We start from the raw sequence: 26,832 nt of genomic DNA, 5'->3' as shown, positions 1-26,832 counted from the left end.
TTGGTTATTCACAATAGCAGCTTACAGACATATTATGAACATGTCTGACTCAGTAGGTTACCTTTAAAGTGTTTATAATAACTGAATTCTCAGAACACTAGTGACAGTCTAAAAACTCCAGTGGCTCTGTTGTGTATGATCAATGCAGTGAGGGCAGTGAGTGAATCAATTAGGTACTCACATTTCATTTATTTTCACCAAGATTTCTTATGCCAATCCATAAAAACCGGTAAAATTACATTACCCCAGCTCTCCACGTAAAACTAATCCTGCCCAAATAAAGCTTAAGACTAAATTTTGGACGAGGAGAGAAAACCCCTGCAGATTCCTTCACAAAACATAAAGCAAATGAAGAACAGGTTGGAACCTGTAATAAAAACAACCTGGGGATTCCAAATATATATTTAAAAAATGGCATATGGGGTGTTGAGCCTTCTGTATAATTTTCTGTTAAATATGTTTTTTTTTCTTTACTCTTGCTGAAAAATGAACAGTTTTATTTAATGGCTTTTTGACTTGAAATGAAATAAACGAAAGAGATTCCATTCTTTGCAAAGCCCCCTGTGTGTGTGCTTTGGTGGCTGTTTAAATAATTCAATACAAATACAAAGCAGGATATAACATTTTTCTTGTCGATCGAAGTCCACTGAAATGCACACTTCTGAAATAAAATCATTATTTTAATACTTGGTTATGCAGCATTGGACTACATTACTCACTCTGAAATACATGACATCCAATGCTTATTTAATTACAACACAGAAAAGATGGTGTTAATATCTTCAGGAAATAATGAAATAAACAAATATACAAATAAACTCAAGACTAGAAAAAAGGAAAAGACTAAAGGACTAAAGCTAAAACAATCACACTACTATACATTACTATAATTCCAAGGTAACAACAGACACAAATCTAGTACGTTTGTCCACAGACATAGAAAACCATTATCTTTGCCTGCAGAGGAAAGTGCATTTCCATAAAGATCCCACAAAACCTGCTTTTCTTCTCTGAGATGATTCTAAGCCATATGGCTAGCCTGGAACCATGAAAGGCATAAAGCCCAGCAGGACGAATCAAGTATTCACCCTCAGCCAATCGAGAGCTCTTCATTGAATGCCAACTGAGAATATGTTTCATCTCGAATTTGTTTGATGTATGAGAATGCAGCTTTCACCTCACATCTATACATTTGTACAAGAGCAATACTGAATTATTCTAGGATCGTGTTAATCTACAGGTATAAGAAAAGGCAGACAATTTATCATCTGCAGTATACTGTGCTACCGCTGTGGGTTATCTGCAGCCCTAAGACATGCTTTACTGGAGGATACTCAATCATGCAAAATTACGGCTCAGGAAGGGCTACACAAAAGCACTCGAGCACACACAAGCCCTAACCTTACAAGCTGTTACTGAGGGAAATACCAAGCAAGAATCAGAGAATACTAAAAACACTATTGGGAATGTCAGCGAAATTTGGAGATTTGACCAATTCTAAGAGAATGTACAATATAGTAGGTACACATACCTTGTGGAACTTCAAAACAATTGGCATTTAATGAGGTACATCATATTCCATATATGAACACCTTCTAGGTAGGAGATACCACTGTACATTTTCAGTTATCAATATCTATACTGCAACATTGAAAACTGGGATTTTTTTTTAAATTTTCCTGATACCTGTTTTAATTTGTTTTCTTCCAAAACAACTAATTTGTAATAGAAGCACTTCAGATTTGTTCTTTTACGTTCTTCCATATCCAAGTAATCAGTAATTTCTGCTAATATCACAAGCTGTAATAACTATACAATTACTGTGTCTGTTGCTATGCACATTTGGTCAACCCTGCCAGTCAATATCAAGAGACCACCATATGACCATTGCTGACCATGTATTATTTTAGCAGTGAACCATTTTCAGCACAACAGCGATAAAAAAAAATAAAAAAAAACAACATTGATCCCAACATCATACCTGTGCAAAACATTAACAAGTAATTTTCATTCTGATAAGACCAATTTGCTAAGAACTGGCTATGGTCACACAGTATCTGGTCAGTGTAGGTCCTATGGTGGTCTTTCTCTTGAGATGGACAACGCAGACAGGGTTAAGAAAATGTGCAGCAACAGATGGGCCTCAGTCTAATTCTAAGTCTCACTAATCGTAAATCTATAAAAGAGCTCCTGTTTGGTTAATGGTACCTGATAAAATCTCCAATAAGTATGAGATTTACTTAATAAACTGGCAACTCAGTGCATGTGAAAATGAAGAATAATACACAGCAAACCCACACCAAGAATGCTCTGAGACCACATCTCATTATGCAAGTACAATACATTTCCATTCAACCTATTTGTTTACTCGTAAATGAAAACCCCTGTGGATTCATCCAATCCTAACGTATGACTCATTATGGTGCTTGCAGAGTCCATCCATAGTTCTGTTGCTTAATGAGGGCTTGGCTTTGTCTTTGCGTGTGTTTGTCCATGGCTCAGTTTCTCATCATGGATTTCATTTTGGCCCAGGAAGTGTCTGTCCATGGCTCAATGTTATTGCTTTTCTGTTCAGAACGGGTCTGTGTCTGTCCGTGCTTTAATAAGAGGCTTCATTTCAGCTGGGCAGAGTCCGGCTGCTGTTCAGTTTCTTAAAAGAGGATTCCTCAGCAGGGGCTGAAAAGAGGAGCATTGGCTTCAGGTGTAACTCCCATTCCCTTTCTCCATCAACATCCACAACTGTTAGTCACTAGTATTATTCTGCAACACTGATTGGTTATATGCTTATTTTTGAATAACCTAAGAACAAGGTAAAGTGCTGCTGGAGCTACAGCGTGTACCATTTCATGCAGTTTTCTGTCTGTTTATTCCCATAAAATGAATATGCTTCAAAAACACAATTACAGCAGACAGAACACAGGAAAACAAAGCATAACACAGTGTCCTTGGCACCATGTAGGGCAACCATAAGACCTTCACACACACACAATTTATGAAAAAGGCAAATGACACAGACACACACACACACACACTCACTCACACACACACAACCCTGCAGAGGCACTGCTGAAAAACGCAGCAAATGCAGACATAAACTCTGGTTACCGGCTTGGAAACCAGAGATGTACTGTTGAGACTTGAGATTATGAGGTGCATGACCAAGTATAGTTTCCATCATGCAAGTCCAAGTCAAGTCTTTTCAGATGCAGTAACAGCTGTGAGTCTGGGATACAATGGCGAGACAAGTGTTGAGCCATTGCTGTGTAAATCTGAATCTCTGGTTGTGAGTCTCTGGGGTGTGAATCCAAGTCACGTCTTAAGTCAGACTTGCTGGGGCACAAATCCAAGTCTAGTCTCTAGGTTGGAAGTCCTATTTGAATGTAGTCCTTGGGATCCAAATTAAGTCTGGAGTCCGAGTTGAGTCTATATGGCAGGAACCCAAGTCGTCCAAGTCGAATTTGTGGGATAGGAGGCCAAGTCAAGTCTCTAGCTTCACAAGTCTCTTGAATTGAGTTGAGTCCAGCAAGATGTATGGTGTATGACTCAAGTACAAGTGCCTGAGTTCTGTTTTCTGCTGGACACTGATATGTTTGACAGGTCACAGACACAACAGAAACCTCATGATGATGAGCCATAACACAGCAGGATTGTGCTTAATACAGAACTTCACTACCCAATCTTTAATGCACCGGAAACATTGCTTTTCAAAATGCAAGTGCATGTGTATGTGTTTAGGCACAAAGCAGCTCACTAGGGGCCACATCCACATCTTCCAATTTAAATTATATTCAAATGAGCAGGTCACCTCATTAAGTGAAAGCATTTGGATGAAAGACAAACATAATAGTTTTTTGTGCTATTACTGTGAATAACATTCATCTAAGAAAGTGAGAGAACATTTGAGGCACTCACCATGATGGTTGTTACGACCACAGTTCTGTTCTCCATTCCAGAGGTTTCGTTTGGAAGCAAGGCTTGATCCTGGATCAGAACCAGTTTATCAGCATCATTCCAATAGCCAATCTAAATGAGGGATGCACAGTTAGATGGTTAGAAGGAGTGTTAAAGGTGGTTTGTATTTATGTGTACAAGTATTGTGCTATTTAATGTATTAGAAGTTTTGTTTTTCAGTTTTTAAAAACAATTTTCACAAAAATGTAAAAAAAAAAGTGACACACCAGGTTGGTGCAACTTCACTATTTTAATTTAAAATTTTCTTTGTAAAATGCTTTTAAAAATAAGATTTAAAAAATCATCAACGGCCCTGATCATGATTCCTAATATGTGCAGGATAACTGAATATATATGAAATGTAGATTTACTTTGGAGGGTGGCACGGTGGCGCAGCAGGAAGTGTTGCAGTGGGTTCAAGTGCCGCTCCGGGTGACTCTCACAGTGTGTGTGTTGACTTGGTGTGTTCTCCCTGTGTCCATGTAGGTTTCCTCAGGGTGCTCCGGTTTCCTCCCATGGTCCAAAAACAAATGTTGGTGTTGTACTCAAAAGTGTCTATAGGTGTGAGTAAATGTGTGAGTGTGTTGCCCCACAATGGTGCCCCATCCAGGGGTGTTGCTACCTTGCGCCCAGTGATTCTGGGTAGGCTCTGGACCCTGAACTATATATATATATATATATATATATGTATATATATATATATATATAATATTTTGGTAATTTAAATAAAATTGTAACCAAAAGCTGAGAAAAAAGTGGTAGTTGGTAGGTGGATTGGCGACTCAAAAGTGTCCATAGCTATGTGTGAGTGTATGTGTTGCCCTGTGAAGGACTGGTGCCCCCTCCAGGGTGTATTCCTGCCTTACGCCCAATGACTCCAGGTAGGCTCTGGACCCACCGCAACCCTGAACTGGATAAGCAGTTACAGATAATTACAGATTTACTTTGAAGTAGTAGTTTGGTAATTTCATGCCGATTTGGAAGTTCATTCATTAATTATCTGTAACCGCTTTTCCAATTCAGGGGTGCGGTGGGTCCGAAGGCTACTCAGAATCACTTGGTGCAGGAACACACCCTGGAGGGGGCGCCAGTCCTTCACAGGGCAATACACATTTACTCACACCCACACCTACGGACACTTTTGAGTCACCAATCCACCTACCAATGTGTGTTTTTGGATTGTGGGAGGAAATTGGAGCACCCGGAGGAAACCCATGCAGACACAGGGAGAACACACCAAACTCCTCACAGACAGTCACCCGGAGCAGGACCTGAACCCACAAACTCTAGTTCCCTGGAACTGTATGACTGTGACACTGCCTGCTGCACCACCGTGCTGCCCTGATTTGGAAGTTATGTATCGAAAATATTTGAAAACATTCTAACGTCTGTTGATGTTTCTCTGTTAACGTCTCTTTAACCAGGTTGTTAGATATTGTACCTTTAAGACTGATAATGTTAATGAGCTCTGTTCTTTATAATGCTGATGTACATGACATTATTCTGAGTGCAGGATGACTGAAGTGTGGAAGGGGTCTGTTGTCTGTCCCTCCAGGGGGTAGCAGATAGGGGGGAGCCAGGTGACCGTGAATGCATCCGCAGCAGTTTTATTAGCTGCTGACTAGCAGGCTTTCAACCACTCCGGCCTTCACTCTCTCTGTCTCCTAGTCCTGCCTGCATCCACAGCAGTCGTTCAGCCTCTTAGTCTGCAACCATTGTTAGTTTCTCAGTTTCTTTAAATAACTGTAGCTGTCTCTGGTGTTCAGCCATTCACTGTTACCCTCTCAGTCTCGCAGTCCTTCAGCTTTTCACAGACTCATGTCATCTTTGTTTGGTGTGTATTTGGCACAGTCTCTCAGCCTTGCAGTGATACAAGTCTCATCTAAGAATTTCAGTCTCTCATTCTGTCCCTTTCTCAGTCTCTCAGTGCTGCATGTGGCTACAGCAGTCTTTCAAACCTTCAGCCTCTTAGCATCGCCTGTGTCTGCAGCAGTCTCTGGGTCTTCTATGCCTTACAGCATTTCAGCTCGTCGTCAGTCATTCGCAATCTCAGGTTCTCAAACTTAGCTTTTCAGTCTTCAGTTCTCTCTGTCGTGTTGTCTCTTGGCTTGTCAGATTCTCACATTTTCAGCCTGGCAGCCTTTTAGTCTCTGTGGTTTCCGGTATTTGAGCCGTTCATTCTCTTTGATTTTTCAGGTTTTTGGGATTTCATCCCCTCAGTTTCTCAACATTTTTTTTTAGCCTCTACATTTTTCAGACATTCAATCTTTTACTCTTGCAGCCTCCTAGTATCTCAGTCTCCCAGCCTCTTGGTTTTTTTAAGCTCTCAGTCTCTCATTCTATCAGCCTCTCAGCCTGCAGCAGCCTCTCAGCTTCGGCCAGTAGCAGTCTCTCAGTCTGCCTGATTGATGCTCCCTAAAGGCAACCAGCCTTCTCTGCTCCCCGCCTCCCTGCCAGCCTCCCTCTATCAGTCTTCCCCAGGCACATGGCTCCACAGCAGCCAGCAGCCGCCACACTCCATAAAGCACCACACAGGGCCTCCACACAACTTTAGAGGAGATGTGTCTGACAGCAACCTTTAGAGCACTTACTGAGCTCTGAGCTTAACCCTTAAGTCCATGATTTTGTGTCATCAGTTTGCACATGTCAGGTTGTTAAAATCTTGATATATATGTAAATTAGATGGGGATGTTAGGTGTAAACCTGTGTAGAAAAAATCTGCTGGTCATTTTAACAAATAAATACAGTACTGTGCAAAGGTTTTGGCACCAGAGATTATGAGATTTAAAAAGCTATTTATTTCTGCGCAGTAAGTGTTTATTTGCTAAAAAACAAAGAAACAACAAATAACGCCCAACATTACAAGTTACGGAGGAAACCCACGCGGACACTGGGAGAACACACCAACTCCTCACAGACAGTCACCCAGAGCGGGAATCGAGCTCACAACCTCCAGGTCCCTGGAGCTGTGTGACTGCGACACTACCTGCTGCACCACCGTGTCGCCCATATTTCTTATTTGTTTTAGATTATTATTTTTTTTTGTATTTATGGTGATTATATATAACTTTATACAAGCACCACGCTGACTGAGAAGGCATTCGTTTAAATATATATAATTATCTAAGGTGCCTAAGACTTCTGCACAGTACTGTATAGGTCTGTAAAATGCATCTAACAGTAACCATTCAACTACACTATTGACCCTAAAAACTACTCTTTTTATAAACTATATTTTAATATTACAGAAAAAATCATAACTCCAAATGAAATATGTACAGCAGGGGTGTCCAAACTTTTTCAACTGAGGCCAATTCTTAAGAGCTAGTCTCTCTTTCTAAGTACATTATTCATGAATTATTCATAACAGTATATTCAAAATATGAAAAACACAAATTTACAAAACAGTTTATACTTATTAGCTACTGAAGTTCAGTTTAGAGCATTAACTGTTGCAGGATATCAAAAAAGTGTAAAATCCAACAAATTTTACTACAAATACTTCCCTCGCTCTTGAAATTATAAATATAAATATAATCTTAATGAGGGCCAGATTTGGCTCAGGGGCCAGACTTAACCCTAATGTACAGGTATGCATTCTTTTGTTGAATTATACTGAGGTTTGCACCCCTAATATCAGTTATATATTTACTATGGTGTTTTGAAAAGCACTGAGCAGTAATGGGGGTGAGGTTTATATCATGAGTCAAAAATGTATACATGTAAGAGTTAAATTGCTTGAGGTCATTCAAATCGGACTGTTTTTAAACAATTAAAACATTATTCAGATCATAACAAATGTAGCATTCATACTTAGGGAGAAAAGGGTTTGTCTTAAATAGTAACAGAAAAGAGCAAGTGCTCACAAATCCTTTATAATATGCCATGGCCTTGGTATTATTGCAAGAGAGGACACACACCATTTAAACAGGCATGATGGAGATCAGTCGTTCATTTTAGTAGTCACTTAGTATATCTTAGACTTTACATTCCTTATAGAATTTTAATGAATCCCTAAAGAGCTAATGTTTCTATAAAATGTACTGGTGTGTGTAAAGATCCATATCCTCAAGTACACCAGACACAACGTGAAACCTGGCAGCAGCATCAGAGGCAATCCAGATGAAAACAAATATGAGGCTGATCAGTATAGTTCTTTCTGAAACAGCTGCATCAAACAAACCACAGAGCATTAAACACACAGAGTAAAGAGTGTGAAAAAGACACTCAGCAGATGTAAGCAGATAGACCAAAGACAAAGCACAAAAATAGGGCAGGAATACACGTACATTTTCTCTGTTGGTGCAGTCACATTTACTTACTACAATGCAGTGAATATTTATGAATATTGTTGGTGAGACAAAGGCATGACGGTGATCTTACTCTTCTGGGGCCGTTGTTTTTCAGCTCAAACACATCCATGGTGTAGTTGACTCTGCGCCCGTAGTGGTCAAATTGGACATTTCCTGTTAATCCTTGGAGCCGGACCTGGATTGCGGCGATAAACAATGTAATTACTGCCTAGCCAACTGCTGCCTCTCGCAGCTGCTTTTTTTTCTATGCTTTCACATTTGTCTCTCTTTCCCTCTCTCTCACTTACTCTCATTCTTCGTTCCAACTTGTTTTTGTGCTTGGGCTTTGTGCATTTTCCAACTTGTCCAACATGCCTCTTTAACTTTGACCCTTACCCACACTTCACTTCATTAGCACTGCATGTCATCACTAATTCAACCTATTCACACAATTTTCCCTGCCTGTAGTCTGAGCCCTATTCCTCTGCATGATGTGCCATTAGTTAATCATTAGCACAGTCTTGGCCTTTTCAGTACAGTTAACACATTAAGGCTGAGTCTTCAAACAAATTATAAAGTCACTTTACTGTGTGCCCCCTGACAATGTTTTGCTTACAACCTGTGGTAAGGACAAATCTGTGATTGTGGCTATGTTTTGGATGTTTTTATTCTACAATGAACATGAATGTAAGGTCCAATTCTACAGAGACAAATTCCTTGCACACTCATCCAATGAAAGGATAAATTCATAGCTCAGTTCAAAACATTCAAAGTTCACACAGTAAAAGAAGTTTTTTTTATTACAATTTTCAATTTTCATTTTATTGATGTCTAATTCCACAACATAGGGATAGACTTAATCTTGTAATGCCAATATATGGCTAGGGGCAGTAAAACTTGCTCCATTGCAGTAAAATCCGAAACAAACAAGGCCACATCTGTTCCAAAACTTATTCATGCACTTATATTGTCTGGGGTCCAACTGAAAACACAACACAAGCAAAACAATCAATCTAGTAAAGTCCTATCATTAACAGACAGAACTTTCTTCCCTTGCTACTAGTACTGAGTACTTTTAACACTTGTAATGTGTTCTCTACTCCTATGACACACATCAAGTTGGAAAGTGAGGGTTAGCACATGCTTCCTCCAAGATATGTGATGTCATCTTTTCAAAAATAATGAAACTGGAAAACTCAACACACTTACAGGAGAACACTCAATCCCTGTGCTTGCTTTTACTAGAATGCTTTTGCACAACAAGGGCGTAGAGGGAGAGCCATCTTACCCAGCTGGAGTGGGAGTGACACCAATTTAGCTCTTTTGGACTGCTGGTCACAACTAGCGTGGCATTGCCAAAGATCAAACTTGTGATCTCCTGACAGAAAGGTCAGTACTAAGATGTTTGTAACATTTTGGAGACCTCTGAGTAATGGGCATTTGAAATGATTTTTTTAATGAAAAAGGAACATCACAGCAATGCTGCATATTAACACAACTATTCAGCATTTGATATTAACTGTTCAACTCCACCCTCCAGTGTTTCCAACCTGTTTGAGGGTCCGTTCCATGTCTATACCCTGGTTCCATGGGGCTGCGGGGTTTGCCAGGCAGTCTCCAGCATTGCCCCTGCGGGAGATATCCACCTTCTGCCTGCGTAGATTCCTGAAGGCTTCTGCCATCACCATCACACCATCATATGTCAGAGCGGAGGTGTACTGCGGAAAGAGAAGGTCAGATAAAGGTCATATAAATACCAAGCATCCAATACAGTGCTTGTATTTTCTTTTACCAACCCTTTCCATACCCTGGCTTTGTATTTTATTCTTTGTCAGTGTAATGTCAATGAAAAGGCACAACGCACACACACACACACACACACACACACACACAAATAATGTATCACACTTTGTTTGTATGTAATAAAAAGAATGGGTTTACAAAAAAAAAGAAAACAAAATCTGCGTATAAGATATACACAGAGGCAGGGATAATAACTGGGGGAACTAAAGTCAAATTTAAATTCAAAGTCTGCTGTCTTCATCCAGTTTACCCAGCCCCATAACTGTGCTGTTTAGATAGACCCCAAAAAGATCAACAGTGCCACAATCAAAAAAGCAACAGAGCAGAAGAAAAGAAAGGAAAGAACAGATGAAATGGTTATTGCTTTCACTGGAGTGTTGAAGCATGGGTTGGAGTGGGTACTGTAATTCACTGTCAGTTCCTGACTTTGTTAATGGCTGATTATGTCTTCATAGAAATTTTCCACCATCAAGTGTAAAGCACTCAGAAGAACTGAAGCTTTACTGCAGCAAATGCAGACAATGTCCTATTATTATCCCACATTTCAGAAGACATTATACTAGCAGGTGTTCCCAAGCCTTTGGCTGTAAGGTGTATATAGTTCTGATGTGGAGTTGCTTGCTTGCACTAGAACTGCCGTGTGACATCTGTGAATACTGCAGTGTTGGCTGTCCTGCAGGACATAACAGGAATGCAAAACTGAGAGGGGACAATATTTCATCTACCCCCTCATGACCCCCTGTGTTGCCAAGCCTGGTTAAATGTCATGTGTTGACAAAACGAGTGGACACATGGATGTTTAGTCAAAATACTTCTGTGATTCAAACAGCACAAGGCAGCACAGTTCTGAAGCCTGTCCAGCAGATATAAAGGCTTTCTCTCTGCAGAGGACAGCTGCATTACAGAAATAACGTCATACATCTCCGGCATAAAAATGGGGCTCAGCTAGTGCGTCATGTGTGAACGCGTGAAGGCAGGAGAGACTGATACGTACAGAAAGAGTGTGCACGATGGAGCAAAAGAGAGAGAGCGCGCACGAGAGAGAATGAAGCAGTGGTGCGTTGAGGAGTCTGAGCTGTGAGTCTCGCACAAGCTTGTCATTGTACACATCAGGAGCAGGCCGAGCATGTGAAATCACTGCACTCTCACACACTGCCTGTTCAGCCTGGGGTGTGTGAGTGTGGGGAGGGGGGTTTGTGCCAATAAGGGGCTGTGCTCTTTCCCATGCTGTGATAAAAGGATACAGAATAAATCACTGGAGATGGCGAACGCGCACACACACTCACACACACACACACAAACACACACATTCAGTATGTCTCCCAGGTCAGAAACAGGGCCAATGAACCAGACCAGGATGTGAGCCTGAATAGCACTGTTCTTTTTAAAGGTCTCACATTGAATGCCCCTGTTTTTCTCCTGTTGTTTGTCTTTTGTTGTGATACTCCTAGTGAGTGTGACGTGTGCTGTGACGCTGGACTATTCTACGCTGGCTGTGTGTCATCGGCCTTGAGTCATGGGCCGATTACCTGAGTTTTTCATATTAAATATGTAATTCAGGGACTAGCTGTTCATTCAAGCAATTAAGCACTGCTTAATTCAAATAGACTGAAAAAAAATGTATGAGTCATTACTCAGATATAATATTTCCACTATTGCCTCTGTATTTAAACGGGCTAAATGCTCTCCCACTTGCATATTTTGTCCCTGTCCCAGTGCTTTAAAATTAGTCTTTGAGATTTAAAGCAGTTTCTTATGATGTATCTTTTAGAGCCATAAAATGCTTCAGATGTCTGATTCTATTCACGCTGTGAACAATTCTGATTCAACAAGTTTCCCTAGAAAAGTGCATTTTGAATCAAAACACTGAACTATTCACATTTTATTATGTTTACTTTTTAATATCAACACTTGACCAATGGCCACAGATCTAACCCCAATCCCATACCTTTAACATTGTGTATCTGCTTCATGAACCTTTGCCCATGACTGCTCTGACCTGTTATTGTCACTTAATCCAATGTTAATTTGTTCCACTTATAATTAACCCTCAGATGTCAAGAGATATAACTTTCATTGTGTTAGGCTATTCAAATGAAATTACGTAATTACACATTTAAATACAGATTGAGTTGTTAATTAACTGTAAAATCTGCCGTTCACATTTGCAGCAGTTAGGGGCATGGGCCCTCTGTAACAGTAGAAAACCCACAAATATTACTAGGTCCCCACACATTAACTCTTTACATGACTGACCACATTTAACACATAAAAGAAATAAATAAATAAAGAAGCATATTGCACATCCATCCATTGTCTGTAACCGCTTATCCAGTTCAGGGTCATGATGGGTCCAGAGCCTGCCTGGAATCATTGGGCGCAAGGCAGGAATACACCCTGGAGGGGGCGCCAGTCCTTCACATGGCAACACACACACATTCACACCTACGGACACTTCCGAGTCACCAATCCACCTACCAACGTGTGTTTTTGGACTGTGGGAGGAAACCGGAGCACCTGGCGGAAACCCACGCGGACAACACACCAAACTCCTCACAGACAGTGACCCGGAGCGGGAATCAAACCCACACCCTCCAGGCCCCTGGAGCTGTGTGACTGCGACACTACCTTCTGCGCCACCGTGCACACACACATACAGAGACAGGCAACTAAATATACATAAAGTATATGATGCCATAATTTATGCCTTCTTGAGGACATTAAATGTAAATTTATTATTGTGACAAATATAAATAAAACATAATGCAATGAAATGCAAATAATTTAAACACCATTTAATTTGAAATACAACATTAGTACAAATACAACATTATAAATATTGAAATTGAAGAAGTTCTTTTGTCTATTGTTCTTTGGAAAATATTTATATTTCAAAATATTTTGAAATTGATGCCAGCTACACATTCCCAAAAAGTTGGGACAGGGGCTATTTACCACAGTATTAACAACACTCTGGAAACCTTTGGAAACTGAGAAGACCACCTGCTGTAGTTCTGAAAGTGAAATGTTTTCCAATTCTTGCTTGTTATTGGGTGCCAGCTGCTCAACAGCTCAGGGTCTCCATTATAGTGTTATTTATTTCATAAGGCAATAATTGTTTTTCATTGGGTGACAGGTCTGGACTAATTTAGCACCCAGACTATTTTACTAAGGAGCCATGCTGTTGTAACTCATGCAGGAAGTGGATTGGCCTTGTCTTACAGAAACAAGCTAGGCCTTCCCTGAAAACGACATGAATGACATACATGAACATATGCATGGCAGCATGCCGCTCTAAAACCTGTATTAATCCATCAGCATTACTGTGAAGATGTGCATGTCACCTATGCCACACATGCTATCATGAATGCTGTTTTCTGAACTATACACTTATCGCATGTCGGATGGTGCCTCTCCTCTTTAGCTTGGAGGACGCAGTATCCAACCTTTTCAAAACTAATTTTTAATTTTGATTTCTTGAACCACAGCACAGTTTTCCACTTTGCCTCAGACCATCTTAAATGAGCTCAGGCCCAGAGAAGATGGTTTCATATTTGCATTGGTGAGTTTTATGGATGTAGAATGAACTGTGTTAACAGACAGTGGTTTGGAAGTGTTTCTGAGCTCATGATGTGATTTCAGCTACAGAAATGTGTCTGTTTTTAATGCAGCCACACCTGCGGGCCTGAAGATCACAGCAAGATAATATAAGTTTTGGACCTTGTCTCTTGTATTTAGAGCTTTCTCTGGATTCTGAGAACCTCTTAATGCTATAATGAACTTTAGATTAAGAAATCACTAGGTTCTTTGCTATTTTAAGTTGAGAAAATATTATGTGGGCGGCACGGTGATGCAGCCATACAGCTCCAGGGAACTGGAGGTTGTGGGTTTAAGTCCTGCTCTGGGTGACTGTCTGTGAGGAGTTGGTGTGTTTTCCCCGTGTCCGCGTGGGTTTTCTCCGGGTGCTCCGGTTTCCTCCCACGGTCCAAAAACACATGTTGGTAGGTGGATTGGCGACTCAAAAGTGTCCGTAGGTGTGAGTGTGTGTTGCCCTGTGAAGGACTGGCGCTCCCTCCAGAGTGTATTCCTGCCTTGCGCCCAATGATTCCAAGTCGGCTCTGGACCCACCACGACCCTGAACTGGATAAGTGGTTACAGATAATGAATGAATAAAATATTATGTGTAAAAAACGTTGCATTATAAAATATCAGATTAGACCCAACTATAGTTACATTCTCTTATAACTGCCTTCCAAATCCTGGCCTTTATTATTTCAGAATTTCTCAGTTTGAAGTGTAATCCCCTGAATAATAAGTCATTGAATATAAAACACCTGGGTATTTAAGGGGTTAAGGGTTAAACTAGGTTTTCACTACGTTCTGCTATTTTCTGCAGCACCTTTGTGTAGCGTTCAGCCAGGCTTATATGTTTTTAAAAGAAGACACTTCAAAGTATCCTGTTTTCTCACAGTGCTGTAAAAAAAGCTGTTTGGAATTCCACTGAAGGATTGGTGGTACAGGAGTTTTGATTCTTTGTTCCTTTACAAACAAAAATACAAAAACCATGGAGAGACCTCAAGGCAAAAAACATCAGATCAGCAGGGGAGGTAAGGGAGACAGAGCACGAGAGAGAGTGAGAAAGCGAGGCTCACGTACACACACACACACACACACACACACACACGCAGAGCATCTTCCACAGCATTACAGTCATGTATTAATTATCAAAGATAGCGGGAAGTTCATTATCTCCCCCAGGCCAGAGGGAGGATATTACATCACTCTCTCAGATTCATTAGGGCCTTCTGTGTGGTGCTTGTAGCCCACCGTTCTCACCAGGGCAGGGGGGTTAAAGAGCAGCTCCTCTGCAGCTCCATCAGTCCCACTAATGTCCTACACTCCCCACCAACCCACTGCTGGGTGGACGAAGGGCAAATTTGTCTAAAGCTCTTAAACAAGGGGCCTGAGCCTGCTGTATCTGTTGAGGATTCACATGATGAAGAGGCTAGAGCGTGCTTAAGGGGCTCAGAGAATAACCATGGCACCAAAAGGGCTTTAATTAACAGCTAAGAGAGCTCTGAATGTTTTTTCAGCAGCATAAATGACTGAAAGATGAGCAAAGACGGGAAGAAATGTATGTGAGTGAGAAGGAGAGGGACGTGGTTAGATGTGGTTACAGAAACTTCAGAAGTTAGTTACAGAAGTTGCTTGAATTTTCTGTATCTCTTGGCCAAATGCTCTTCAAATTCCTTTGTGCAGAACCAGCTTTTTTTAAATGGGTACACATTAGTGTTGCACGGTATACCAATACTAGAAAAGAATCTCAATACTTTGTCATTTAAACAGTTCAATACCCCCATATAATGGGTACCGGTACTTTAAGAAGGAGTGTTTTAAAATAAAAGCAGTATTTCTAACGAGTGCCAGAGGGGGGCAGTGTACTCTCCTTTCCTTAATGATTTTGCCGCTCGTTTTAGTGACTTTTCAGACCTTCTAGCGAGTTATTTAAATAACAAAGAACCTGACTAGCACCAGTGACTTTCTGTACAAACCTTAGCTACTTTATATAGAAGAGAATCGCCGGTAGAACAACTAGTTAGAACACCGGGACTGACCCTGAGCAGGAGAGACAGCTCTCTCTCCACAGCTTCTCTGCTCCCGTAGACACAGCTCCCTCGGCGCGGCTCATTGCTCCAGAGATGGAGCAGCACAGTCGGTACGCACAGCAGCTCACACAGATCAGAATGAGCTGCGAATTTGCAAAAAGTGCTGCCAAAGACACGTTTGCTTCCTTATATGTGGAATAATTTCTTTTTCTGAACTCCTGAACTGAGATCACATAATTGATTGAGGTATTCAGCTATTTTCAAACAGTAAACACGTCTTATGAACGTATGACATGAAGCCGAAGGTGTGACTCGACGTGTGGCATCACTCTTAACAATCAGATACCAGCGATTTTGTCAACCACCCTCAGCTTTTAGGTTTTAGGTTTTTGTGATGGTATTGTTTAAGTATTGGTATTGAGATATTTAAGCAGGTATCATATCGAAAGTCTTAATTTTGGTATTGTGTAAACACTAGTACACATACACTCAGACCCATACTGATCGAACATCTCATTCAGACTTAAAGTGTTGGAGCATTTATGGATTTTTCTAATGTTAAGCAAGAGTATTGATTGATTGTTTGCTGGCCAGGTTGTGAGGCAGAAGCACACACACACTTCACTATTGTACTTGAACACAATGATCTGACCTCTGTACTTATCATTATCTGTGCAGGGTTAGGGTAAACCTACATAAGAGGGCAGAGAGCACATTTGCTTATAGCGGTGGATGGTTGAGGGTGGTGCCTTGAGCATTTGTTAATTGTTGTCCCAATTTTTCTGTATTAATCACTTTTTTTGAACTTTCGTTTCTTAGATGTTTAACTTTCTTATGCAAATGGACTCTTTTATATCTAATCTCTTTTGAAATACAAATCCCATTTCCAAAAATGTCTGGACTGAGAACATTTATTGAGTTTTGAAAATATTTGCCCATTCTCAGCTGCATGCCAGCAACACATTCCAAAAAGGTTGGGGCAGTGACATGTTTACCACTGTGTTGCATCACTTCTTATTTTAATAACACTCTGTAAATGTTTGAGAACTGAGACAAAAAATTCTGTAGTTTTTTAATGTGAAATGTTTTCTCATTCTTGTTTTATTATAGGATTTCAGCAGCTCAGCAGCTAGGGGTCTCCATTACAATGTTCTTTCATATAAGGCACCAATTGTTTTTAATGGTCTGGACGAGTATTGCAGCTCTAGTTTACTATGGTACAACTCATGTTTAATACATGCTCACTGACCTGTTGCCAATTAACCTAATATATTTTTGGAGCATTACACAACTTGACCAGTCTTGTGTATACCTGTCCCAGCTTTCCCAGAATGTGTAGCTGGCATCAACTTCAAAACGGGCATGTATTTAAAAATAAACAAATAAATAAATAAAAATTGTATTTCTACTATTTCCAATTAAATAAATGGTTTGAATAATCAATGCAGTCCTTTTTTATTTACATTTTGCTATTTAGCATTTTGCTCAGCACTGTGGCGGAGCAGGTAGTGTTGCAGTCACACAGCTCCAGGGAACTGGAAGTTGTGGATTCAAGCCCTGCGCCAGGTGACTGTCAGTGAGGAGTTTGAAGGAGAGTTTGGTGTTTGTCCCTGTGATTGGTGACTAAAAAGTTTCTGTAGGTGTGAGTGTGTGAGTGTGTGTGTCACCCTGTGAAGGACTGGCGCCCCCTACATGGTGTATTTCTGCTTTGCACCTAATGATTCCAGGTAGGCTCTGGACCCACAGCGACCATGAACTGGATAAGCGCTAACAGATAATGAATGAATGAATTAATGAATATTTACATAACGCTGTTTGTACGTCCTAGAAGTCTTTATGGCCGTTTTGACAGGAAATGTACGTTCTGTAAATGAAGTGCTGATCTGATAAATATGTTACAAGGTACTTATAAGCGTCTGAGAAATAACATAATTAACCAATAACTTAATTCCAGCATGTATTGGCAACTAAATTCACTTTGATCATTTATCAGTATATTCATGTTTTCATGTTCCCACTTCCAAATGCACACATCTCCAGAGCACAGGTCCTAGCCCCAGTCAGTGGTGTGTGGTGAGCAGCAGCCACCCAGTAAAGCAGCATCCCCTCAGGCCATGCCAAAGGGATTTCCTTTAGCACATCAGTCCCACAGCCCTCTCCACAGTGTCATCCTTGTCAGAGCCCATAGGGACATGCAGTCACAGTGAAAAAGGATAGAAATACAGCAGCGATTTCCACTGCCACACTCTGGCAAGGTTAGATGTGGGATCGCTAATGGGAAAATGTGTAGGTTGAAATAAGCCCATCAGAGCATACAGAGTGGCTCTGTAATACACAATATAACACATGCCATATGGGGCTTTAGGTGATGTGGTGTACAATATAAACACATGTGCTGACCAATTTGCTGTTGTGCTGACCAATTTGCTCTTCTGAAAAGTAAGTTGAAAGTAAGTAGAAAATATGTTGTGAATTCTTTGTTATACAAATATATGAAAATCTAATTTCATCTTAATGCTTTATTATTGAACTGAGTTGACTTGAGTTATCAAATCATAGATGGCACAGCCACATAACGTCTGTCATATTACTATTGCCTGTTAATTTATACACAATTAAAATTATATACATTTTTAAAAGAAACATACATTTTACTTGTAGAATAATATAAAAATTCCTGGTTCATCCCGATTCATTAATTCTTTTCTTCTTCAGAGCCTACCTGGGATCCCTGTAGTAACACACCCAGCACATCACAGGGCATGCAATAAAATCCTTTATTTTTTAACAAGTTCATGCTATTTTCTCTGGTGGAAAATCACCAATTTTAATACAGAAGCAGAACCTTTTTGCTAAAGTTTTGGCTTTAATCAGTTTAGTCTGGAAAGTGAAAAATGTCGTGGGGGTGTATTTTTAATTTGGTGCTCTTTCTACATTCATTGCTAGGTTCAAAATAGATATTTTCTATTTTTTATATAATACCTATTTACACAGATAACACACAGATTAGACAGTGTCCATTTACCACATCTGAAAAACTGTGGTGTAATGTAAACACAGAACACTGAACATGTAACTAAATGTCAAAAGTGGTTTGGACTCAGTTTACCCAAAGCTCAGTCCATGCCTGTGTGCCCCCTCCAATTCTAATTCACTGGATTAGGTTGGAAAAGTTGTCTATCAGTAATAAAACAAAAAACTTAATTACCCAATGTGTGATTAATCACGATTACTCATGTTTTCCTTCTTTTTAAGACTGAATCTCTCCCAACTTTTTTGAGATGCATTGCTGCCATCAAGTTTGAAATGAGTTAATATCCTTCATGAAATGGTAAACTGTCTTACATCCGATAAGTGTCATATGTTCTATTGTGAAATCATTGTGTTCTGATTTTATTTCCATTTATTTACATTTGTGTACATTTTTTGGAATTGGATTGCTAAACAAATAATAATAAATATTAATTGCTATAACACAGAGGAATTTAATGCATTCATTTCTGATGTATTAATAAATATATATTATATAATGGAATTAATATAATGGAATTAATACTGTTCTAATTAAACACTATGCTTATAAGTACTTTGTAATATATTTACCAGATCAGATCAGCACTTCATTTACAGAATTGTGCAAAAGAAACCACCATACATTTCCTGTGGAACATATACATAAGGCTAATTGGTCACCAAAAAAAAATAAAATCTTTTCCAGATGTATTGTGAGCATTATCATGTTAAAGTTGACAGCACTGGACACAACTATTAAAGTTGTTTTATTACAACTTTCAGGTACATTTCATCTAAATATGTTTATAACCTAATCTGATATTAACACACTTTCATACAGGCTTCTGATGCAGCTCATACACATGTTAAATAAATCAAGCATTCATCAGATGTGTCTGATTAGATTCCAAATCAGGCTTCAGATACTGTTTCTTTGTCCTCACTATTACTTCAATATGCAGTCCATTTTTATGCTATTGAAATCAATGTTGGTGCATGATGACCATCAGTGTGGCATGCTAAGACAAAGCACCAGTGTCAGATTGATACTCAATATAACGAGTTCAAATTTGAATCCTAATTTCAGAACAAGATTTGAACAATGTTTGAATGGTGCATCACCAATTTGAATAGCAAACATTCTGATGAGAATTTTTCAGCAGGAACTGGCAATCCACTCTGGAGAGCTTATCTACACATGGTCAGGGAGAGTGAGTTTACCTTGGGTGGGCTTTCTGAGCCGGGGTACTCGCGCTGGTCCAGCTTGTTCCAGCGCTGCAGGAGCTTAATCACCATGGGATTGCTGAAGTCCACTAGCTGAAAACCTGTCACATTCGCCCCACCGTGCATGAAACGTTCAAGATTGATGTCTTTAAAGCCCTGTTTGGGCAAAAGAGGGAATGAGAGAGAGAGGGAGAGAGAGAAATTAATAAAGCTAGGCTGTGATAAGAGTGATTCTGCAAACAAACACATTCCCCTGCTTGCCCCCACAAGCCAATCCTGAGCACAGGCACACAGCCTGTTCTCTGTTTTAAAACACTGCCATGGGCTCTGCAGCCTGGAATATGAATTAGATTCCACAACTGACGTAGCTCACATAAGAAAAGGGAGCAGATTAAGAAAGCTACAGAGGGAGGGAGGGGAAAAGGGAGGAGTATGCAGGCAAAAAGACAGTGAGAGGAGAGGAATAGAGCTAGGGGGGAAAAACGGGAGTGGGTGGGGAGAGAGAGAGAGAGCGAGAGAGAGAGAGAGAGAGAGCGAGAGAGAGAGAGACAGAGAGAGAGAGAGAGAGAGAGAGAGAGAGAAAGAGAGAGAAAGAGACAGACAGAGAGAGAGACAGAGAGAGAGAGAGACAGAGAGAGAGAGAGACAGAGAGAGAGAGAGAGAGAGAGAGAGAGAGAAAGAGACAGAGAGAGAGAGTGAGTGAGTGAGTGAGTGAGTATGGAGATGAAAAGAGGTACAGCTGACAGGGAGAAAGGGCTGATAAGAGAAAACAATTTCACTCACCAAATTTGCCATGATGTAATGGTAGCCTTTGACATGCTTGCCGACGCTTACAATCTGCAGAGGTAAGCCAGACACACAGCGATGAGCAAAATCCACAGCGCAAACACAGTTGTCAACGTTCAGTCCACATCAGAATGAAATAGTGGCTCCAACCCGGGATGGGGGTGTGGGGGGAGCAGACTTCTGCTGTTTTTAATTATCAGTAATCAAAGAGTCTGCCTCTGCTTATAATGTTCTGTCACTGCAGGGATATTAAGTAAATACAGTCTCTCAAATCTCAGAAACATTTGACAGCATGGGAAATGATTCCAAAATGCAATCTTGTGGGACTTTGTCACAGCAAATAGCAAATGACGCTCATACAGACACAAGTCATTTCTGAAAACATTGTTCTCACTTCTTTGTTCAATTAGTTTTTGAGTTTTATAGATTTTCTTGAATCTTGACAACAATGGGACATTTTGTGTTCAGCCATTATTGAGATGTTGTACCATAGCTTGGCAAATATCGCAATGATGCAAGAAACATTTTTTTTCAGTAGTGATAATATGAAAATGATGGTGGAATTCTGTTCCTTAGTCCAGTGTTACCTCAGAGATTAAACAGTTGGTAGTTTTGTAAACTCTTTATACTGGGGGAGAAGTCATCTAGCCATTCACTCCTGACAGTGCTGCATGACATTAGCTCTGTAAGCTAGACATTTTCTGTTTTGAAATTATAGGTGGTCAGAAAGCGTCAGAACATGTCCATGCCCTATGTCATTCTGCAGTGAATTTCTCATTCAGATTTTTTAAAGGCTTGTTCCAGACAAAAATTCTAGAATTAATTTTTATTCATTTATTTTTTTTAATCACATTACGCAATATTCTGTGGTGGAGCAGTTTATCCTTCAGTCTTATTAGCAAAAAAAGATTTATAATTCAGAATCATTGTTTTGTTGTTATTTGTGCATGTTCCCTCGCTGCAATAGCCAGTTTGCTGCAACTAGGTATTTTTAAATTTGGGTAGAACACCCATTAAAATCAATTCCTTTGATTTTGATAAAGCATGTATGAATTCCTAAAATAAACAGATAATACCAGATATTACCAAAAAATATTTTACACATTGTAAAAAGATATTTTAAATATTAATGTAATAATAAAACAGGGCGGCACGGTGGCACAAAAGGTAGTGTCACTATCACATATCTCTGGAGCCCTGCTCCAGGTGACTGTCTATGAGGAGTTTGGTGTGTTCTCCTTGTGACCACATGGATATCCTCTGGGTGCTCAGGTTTCCTACTACGATCCAAAAACACATGTTGGTAGGTGGATTGGCGACTCAAAAGTGTCTGTAGGTGTGAGTGTGTGTGAATGTGTGAGTGAATGTCGCCCTGTGAAGGACTGGCACCCCCTCCAAGGTGTGTCCCCGTGGGTAGGCTCCCCACCCATCGCGACCCTGAACTGGATAAGCGGTTACAGACAATGGATGAATGAATGATTGAATGAATGATATAACAGCACACCATATTTGGTTCAGCCTTGTAAACTGGGATGTACCTGCTCCAGCATGTTGGTGAGTCTTTCTGGTTCCAGGTCTATCACAAAGGTTTTCTCCTGCCTGCGGTCCAGGTCCTCCAGGAGTTGTCGGTAGCTGGCATCGTTGAAGTTCTCCACACAGATGGCACTGACCTGCCAGCCGTTCTGGCCTGCTTTCTCCATGATGGCTTGCAGAATTGAGTATCCTGTGGGGCAGGAGAGGACACATCTATCATAAAGCTGGATGATGTGAAGTGTGGTTTAAGCAGTGAGTCAGAGCCACTGCAGCATTAGCACACTCATGGCTGTTGCAGAGATGCCAGGAGCGACCATGTTGATATCTATATGCTAATGTTCTCATTAGCCTTCCGTCCTACTCTACACATTCACCAGTTTTATTCGTTCCCACCATCTAAAAAGAGATCGGGTATAGGGCTGAACATTGCATATTGTCATTGCATTAAACTATCTGCTGGCAAAATTGAAATAGAATGCACTGCCGCAACGTAGCTGCACAACTAGTAGTTCATTAGGCCAAATTGGCTGGTGAAAAAAAAAAACCTGCATGCCCTCACACCTCTGAGGTGTTATTGAGACTCCAGGAGGACAGCTCTGTTACCAGAGCTTTAATTCCAGCCTGCCACGCTGCTGCTTGTTCCAATCAGTCCGGGCTGATGTTAGATATGTTAATCTGGCTGCTCGAGAGAGGCACCCGCATCCTCTGAGGGCCACTTGACTCCAAGATGAGCAGATGTCCCTGTAAAACGGATCCTTATGGTCACAATCAGAATTTGGCAAGAGGGAGAGCAAAAGCTCCCTCTTGCTCCACTAATTAGTGGATTAACCTATGCTTAATCTGGCAACCCTGCAGTTTTACCATTTGGGAAACATGTCTGTTCACCCTTGCTCTTCCTTAGCCTAAATTCCCACATGGTGGAGCATGTGTGCCAGAGAATTCAACTCAATGGCAAGCAGTGATGCTGTGTAATGCAATGAGCAGTCTGTTAGGTTATGGGGGTGTAATATGGCTAAACAGCAAAGACATAAGTCCTGAAAACATTTCCGTGATTAACAATTCAAACAGTAGTAGTCTGTATCCGGACACCCCTTCATATAACGGAACTATTCTACTTTAGGATTATTCTTTGGCAAGCAACTGCACACGATTGCCATAGAACCTCACTGCCATTTGACTGGGATGCTCTGAAGTAACAGGATATGAGCCACAATGACTAATGCCAAATAGTTAGAGGGGTATACATTCTCTAGGAACTGGGCCGTGGAGCAGTAAAAGTGTTTCCTGTAATGACTGACCTGTATGTAATACCTCTGGGATGAGTTGAAGTTGCGGTGGTAATCCAACATCACTATTTGCCCTTGTTAATAATCTAAACACAGTCCAATCCAACAAGTGAACAATGGTGCCATTCAGTTTTCTGATTATAAATTACGGTCAAATGTTTAATCATGATAAAAATTATACTGACACAGATATTTAGGTAGCATTTGGATTCACTGTTATGTTTCTCCTACCTTGGTATATTCATGCGAGGCTGGTTTGTGGGTTGGGCTAAATTAAGCTACACACACTGGTTGCTGTGGCACTCTGGGGATCTGACCTTCCATAAATTTCCAGTAGAATTAACACATCAAAGCATGGCACATTATGGACCACGTAAAGAGCGTGTTAATGTTGTGATCTGTAAACCGCATCAGTCAATGCCCAGTGATCATAAACATATAATGCATACACTGGGCTGTGTGCACATACACATTCATTAAATCCAGACATGTTACAAGCATGCATGTGCATAGAGCTAGCTGCGCACACACACACCTGCAGTCATGCACTCTGCACTGTGTAATGATATGGAATGCTTTCACTTTCAATTCCCAGTCACAGCCTTTGCTGCTAATAATTCAAGCCCTCCAACAGAGAATATAAAGCTGATTAATATCTGATAAATCTGCAGCCTCAGGCTGTATGTGTATGTGAGTTTGCGTGTTTGTGGATTTGTGTGTATATCAGAAATTCACATTAGCGCAAGTTGTGCCAAAGCAGCACCCCCTTCCCTCTATTCACCATCCAGCCCAGTAGGGGGAACCAGTGAGGGGGATGTGTTCTACGGATGAGCCGAAAAGAAGGAGATTTAAAAAAGAGAGAAAAACATAAGAGAAAACTGGTGAGATGATATGAGCGGTGAGAAAGAGGGGGGGCTGGGGGGTTGGGGGTGGTGTTGAGATTGAGGCCCCAACCACATGGATCAGATTATTTTTAAAAACAGAGGTTTTTGTCTGTTTTTCTCCTTTTATTACTTTATCCATAAACAGAATCCATGTTCTGCATTCTGAGAATATTTCAACCAGAAATGATTCCCTTCTTTTTAATGTTTCTGTTTTTACCTCACACAAAACTCTCATCCCGAAAGTTTCCAAAATCTGATTCTGAGGATAAAGTCAGAATTCTGAGAATAATGTCGGAATGATTCTGAGAATAATGTCAGAATAATTCTGAGAAAAAAAATGTCAGTATAATTCAGAGAATAAAGTCAGACTATTTAGAGAAACACTGTTTTGGGTTATTATTATTAATGCAGTCGCATTCGTATTTGTCTGGAAAATGATATTTTCAAAGACAGACAAAGGAGAACCTCCATTTTTAAAAATAAACAAATCCATGTGGATGGAACCTGAGAGATACTGTATGTGTGTCTAAGCAAGTATGGGTAAAGGATAGAGAAAAAGGAGAGAGTGAGAGGAGGAGAGACATTGTAAGAGAGGAAGGACAGAGAGAGTGAGAAAGAAGGAAAATGAGAAAAAGGACAGCGAGAGAAAGACAGAAAGATAAATACACACTCTCTCTCTCTCACTCTGAGCCATTCATCATGTCTCTTCGTGCTCTGTTTGTGTCTGCTGAGATCTCTCAGAGTCCAGTGAGTCCGAGCCAAACCTACCCTGCCCACTGCCCACTCAGCCAGTAGTCAAAACACACGGCCACAGGGAGACATAGGCCATCCACACAAGCACTGAGCTACTGAACTCCCAAACAGCTGTAAACACCTTTAAAGTTTTTTTTTACAAACAAGATATTTAAGGCGAGTCATATATTTACAGCCTTTACATTCATTTGGCAGTTAAATGGTGCTGTTGATATATCATTCAACAAACCACTTCAAACTGCTTGTTCTATAAAGCCTTCATAAATACTCACTTGTGGTTCCTTTAAAAATAAATACACCCCCATAAATAGTTTTTGGTCCTTCATATCACAATAAAATAGTGCTGTACTGTTGGTCTACAAAAGTTTAAATGGGCCACAGCTCCCTATGAACACAATGTCACAATAATGTTTTGTGACATTATCAGAAGGCCCTGGCCTGGGTTATTTTATTTTGTGTGGACCCAGAATGCACAACTAGTCTATGAGGTTTACAGTGTGTGCTCTGGGATACGCACACACACACACACACACACACACACACACACATAGAGGGGTACTGGGGAATTTGAATGTGCAAAGGCGAGTTGTGAAATGATTTTGTCAGGATTCAAAGATGCAGTGGTAAAAGCAGCAGCGCCAATCACAGAAACAGGAAGGAAGTGGAATCTGAAAGTGGCCATGCAGGTAGCCAGGAGCTCATTAGACCTAAGGGATGTGATTGGCCAAGTACAATGTGGAAGAGCAGGCCTTGGGTCAGGTGATTTGTGGAAAGCTTTTAGTAAGGCCACATCACCAGAGAGAAGGCAAATGATGACTAGTTTTATTCGTGAGCAGGAGGCACGGTGTGCAACAGCAGCATCACAGGCAAAACAAGACCAGTGACTTTGATGGGAGAATCTAGAGAAGCGGAAGATTCCTGGCAAGAGTTGTGGGTGATGGAGGAAAGTTGTATTAAGTTTTTGCTGGGAGCAACCTATGACATCCTTCCAACACCGCAAAATCTTGGACAGTGGGTAGGTGAATATCCCTATTTGTGGATTATGTTCACGGGTTGGAACGCTGAAGCATATTATATCAGCTTGTAAAGTGAGTTTGTAACAGGTTCAGTATACATGGAGACATAATCAGGTGCTAAAGGTATTAGCATGTCTGTTGGAAAGCAAACGGCTAGAGGTTAAGGCATTGATGAGTAGCTGTAGTAATAAAATAGTTAGATTTGTGCGTAAGGGGGAATGTTTTTGAGAAAGTGTGCAGGCTACAAATATTGGTAGATGGGGTGAAGCACAATATTGGAAGTTGCTGGTGGATGTAGGATGTTGCCTGGAGGTACTTCAGGTTTAAAGGATCGGATGTGGACCAAACAAACACTTACTGCAAATACTGTTGAGCTAAAGTATCGATAGTATTATTGCTGGGAGTTGCATATTGTTGCTATTTATGATTGTTGTTATTATATATTTGTATAAATATTGGTATTTAATGAAGATATTTGGGACTTCTTCACTACTTTTTTTTTTGTACAATGTACAATTCTCATGACGTATGGTACTCTTAATTACTCTTCTGCAGAAATTAACACGTTAAGCATGTCAAACTAAACAAAACAAAAAAAAAATATACCGTCATATACCGTGAAACCAATGTAATATTGAAAAATACAGTGATATAGAATTTAGTCATACTGCCCAGAACTAAAGTAG

The 26,832-nt window shown here is 40.4% G+C and overlaps 1 protein-coding gene across 5 annotated transcripts in view; it reads right to left on the bottom strand.

The window, feature by feature from the left end:
- gria4b (glutamate receptor, ionotropic, AMPA 4b) overlaps positions 1-26,832 on the bottom strand; it is a 120,632-nt gene that overhangs the window by 28,826 nt on the left and 64,974 nt on the right. For 4 of the 5 annotated variants that reach the window (XM_066646688.1, XM_066646689.1, XM_066646686.1 and 1 more), the window contains exons 4-9: positions 22,213-22,397; positions 20,672-20,725; positions 19,886-20,044; positions 9,794-9,961; positions 8,335-8,439; positions 3,913-4,023 (exon numbers count right to left, since the gene is read on the bottom strand). In XM_066646688.1, the coding sequence (XP_066502785.1) occupies positions 3,913-4,023; positions 8,335-8,439; positions 9,794-9,961; positions 19,886-20,044; positions 20,672-20,725; positions 22,213-22,397 (782 nt within the window). Of the gene's footprint in view, positions 1-427; positions 2,677-3,912; positions 4,024-8,334; positions 8,440-9,793; positions 9,962-19,885; positions 20,045-20,671; positions 20,726-22,212; positions 22,398-26,832 lie in introns of those variants that run through there. The other variant, XM_066646690.1, reaches the window with a different exon arrangement.

This window comes from Hoplias malabaricus, chromosome 15 (genome assembly GCF_029633855.1).
Source record: "Hoplias malabaricus isolate fHopMal1 chromosome 15, fHopMal1.hap1, whole genome shotgun sequence".
Taxonomy (NCBI): Eukaryota; Metazoa; Chordata; class Actinopteri; order Characiformes; family Erythrinidae; genus Hoplias; species Hoplias malabaricus.
This window is presented reverse-complemented; position numbering and strand designations above follow the sequence as displayed.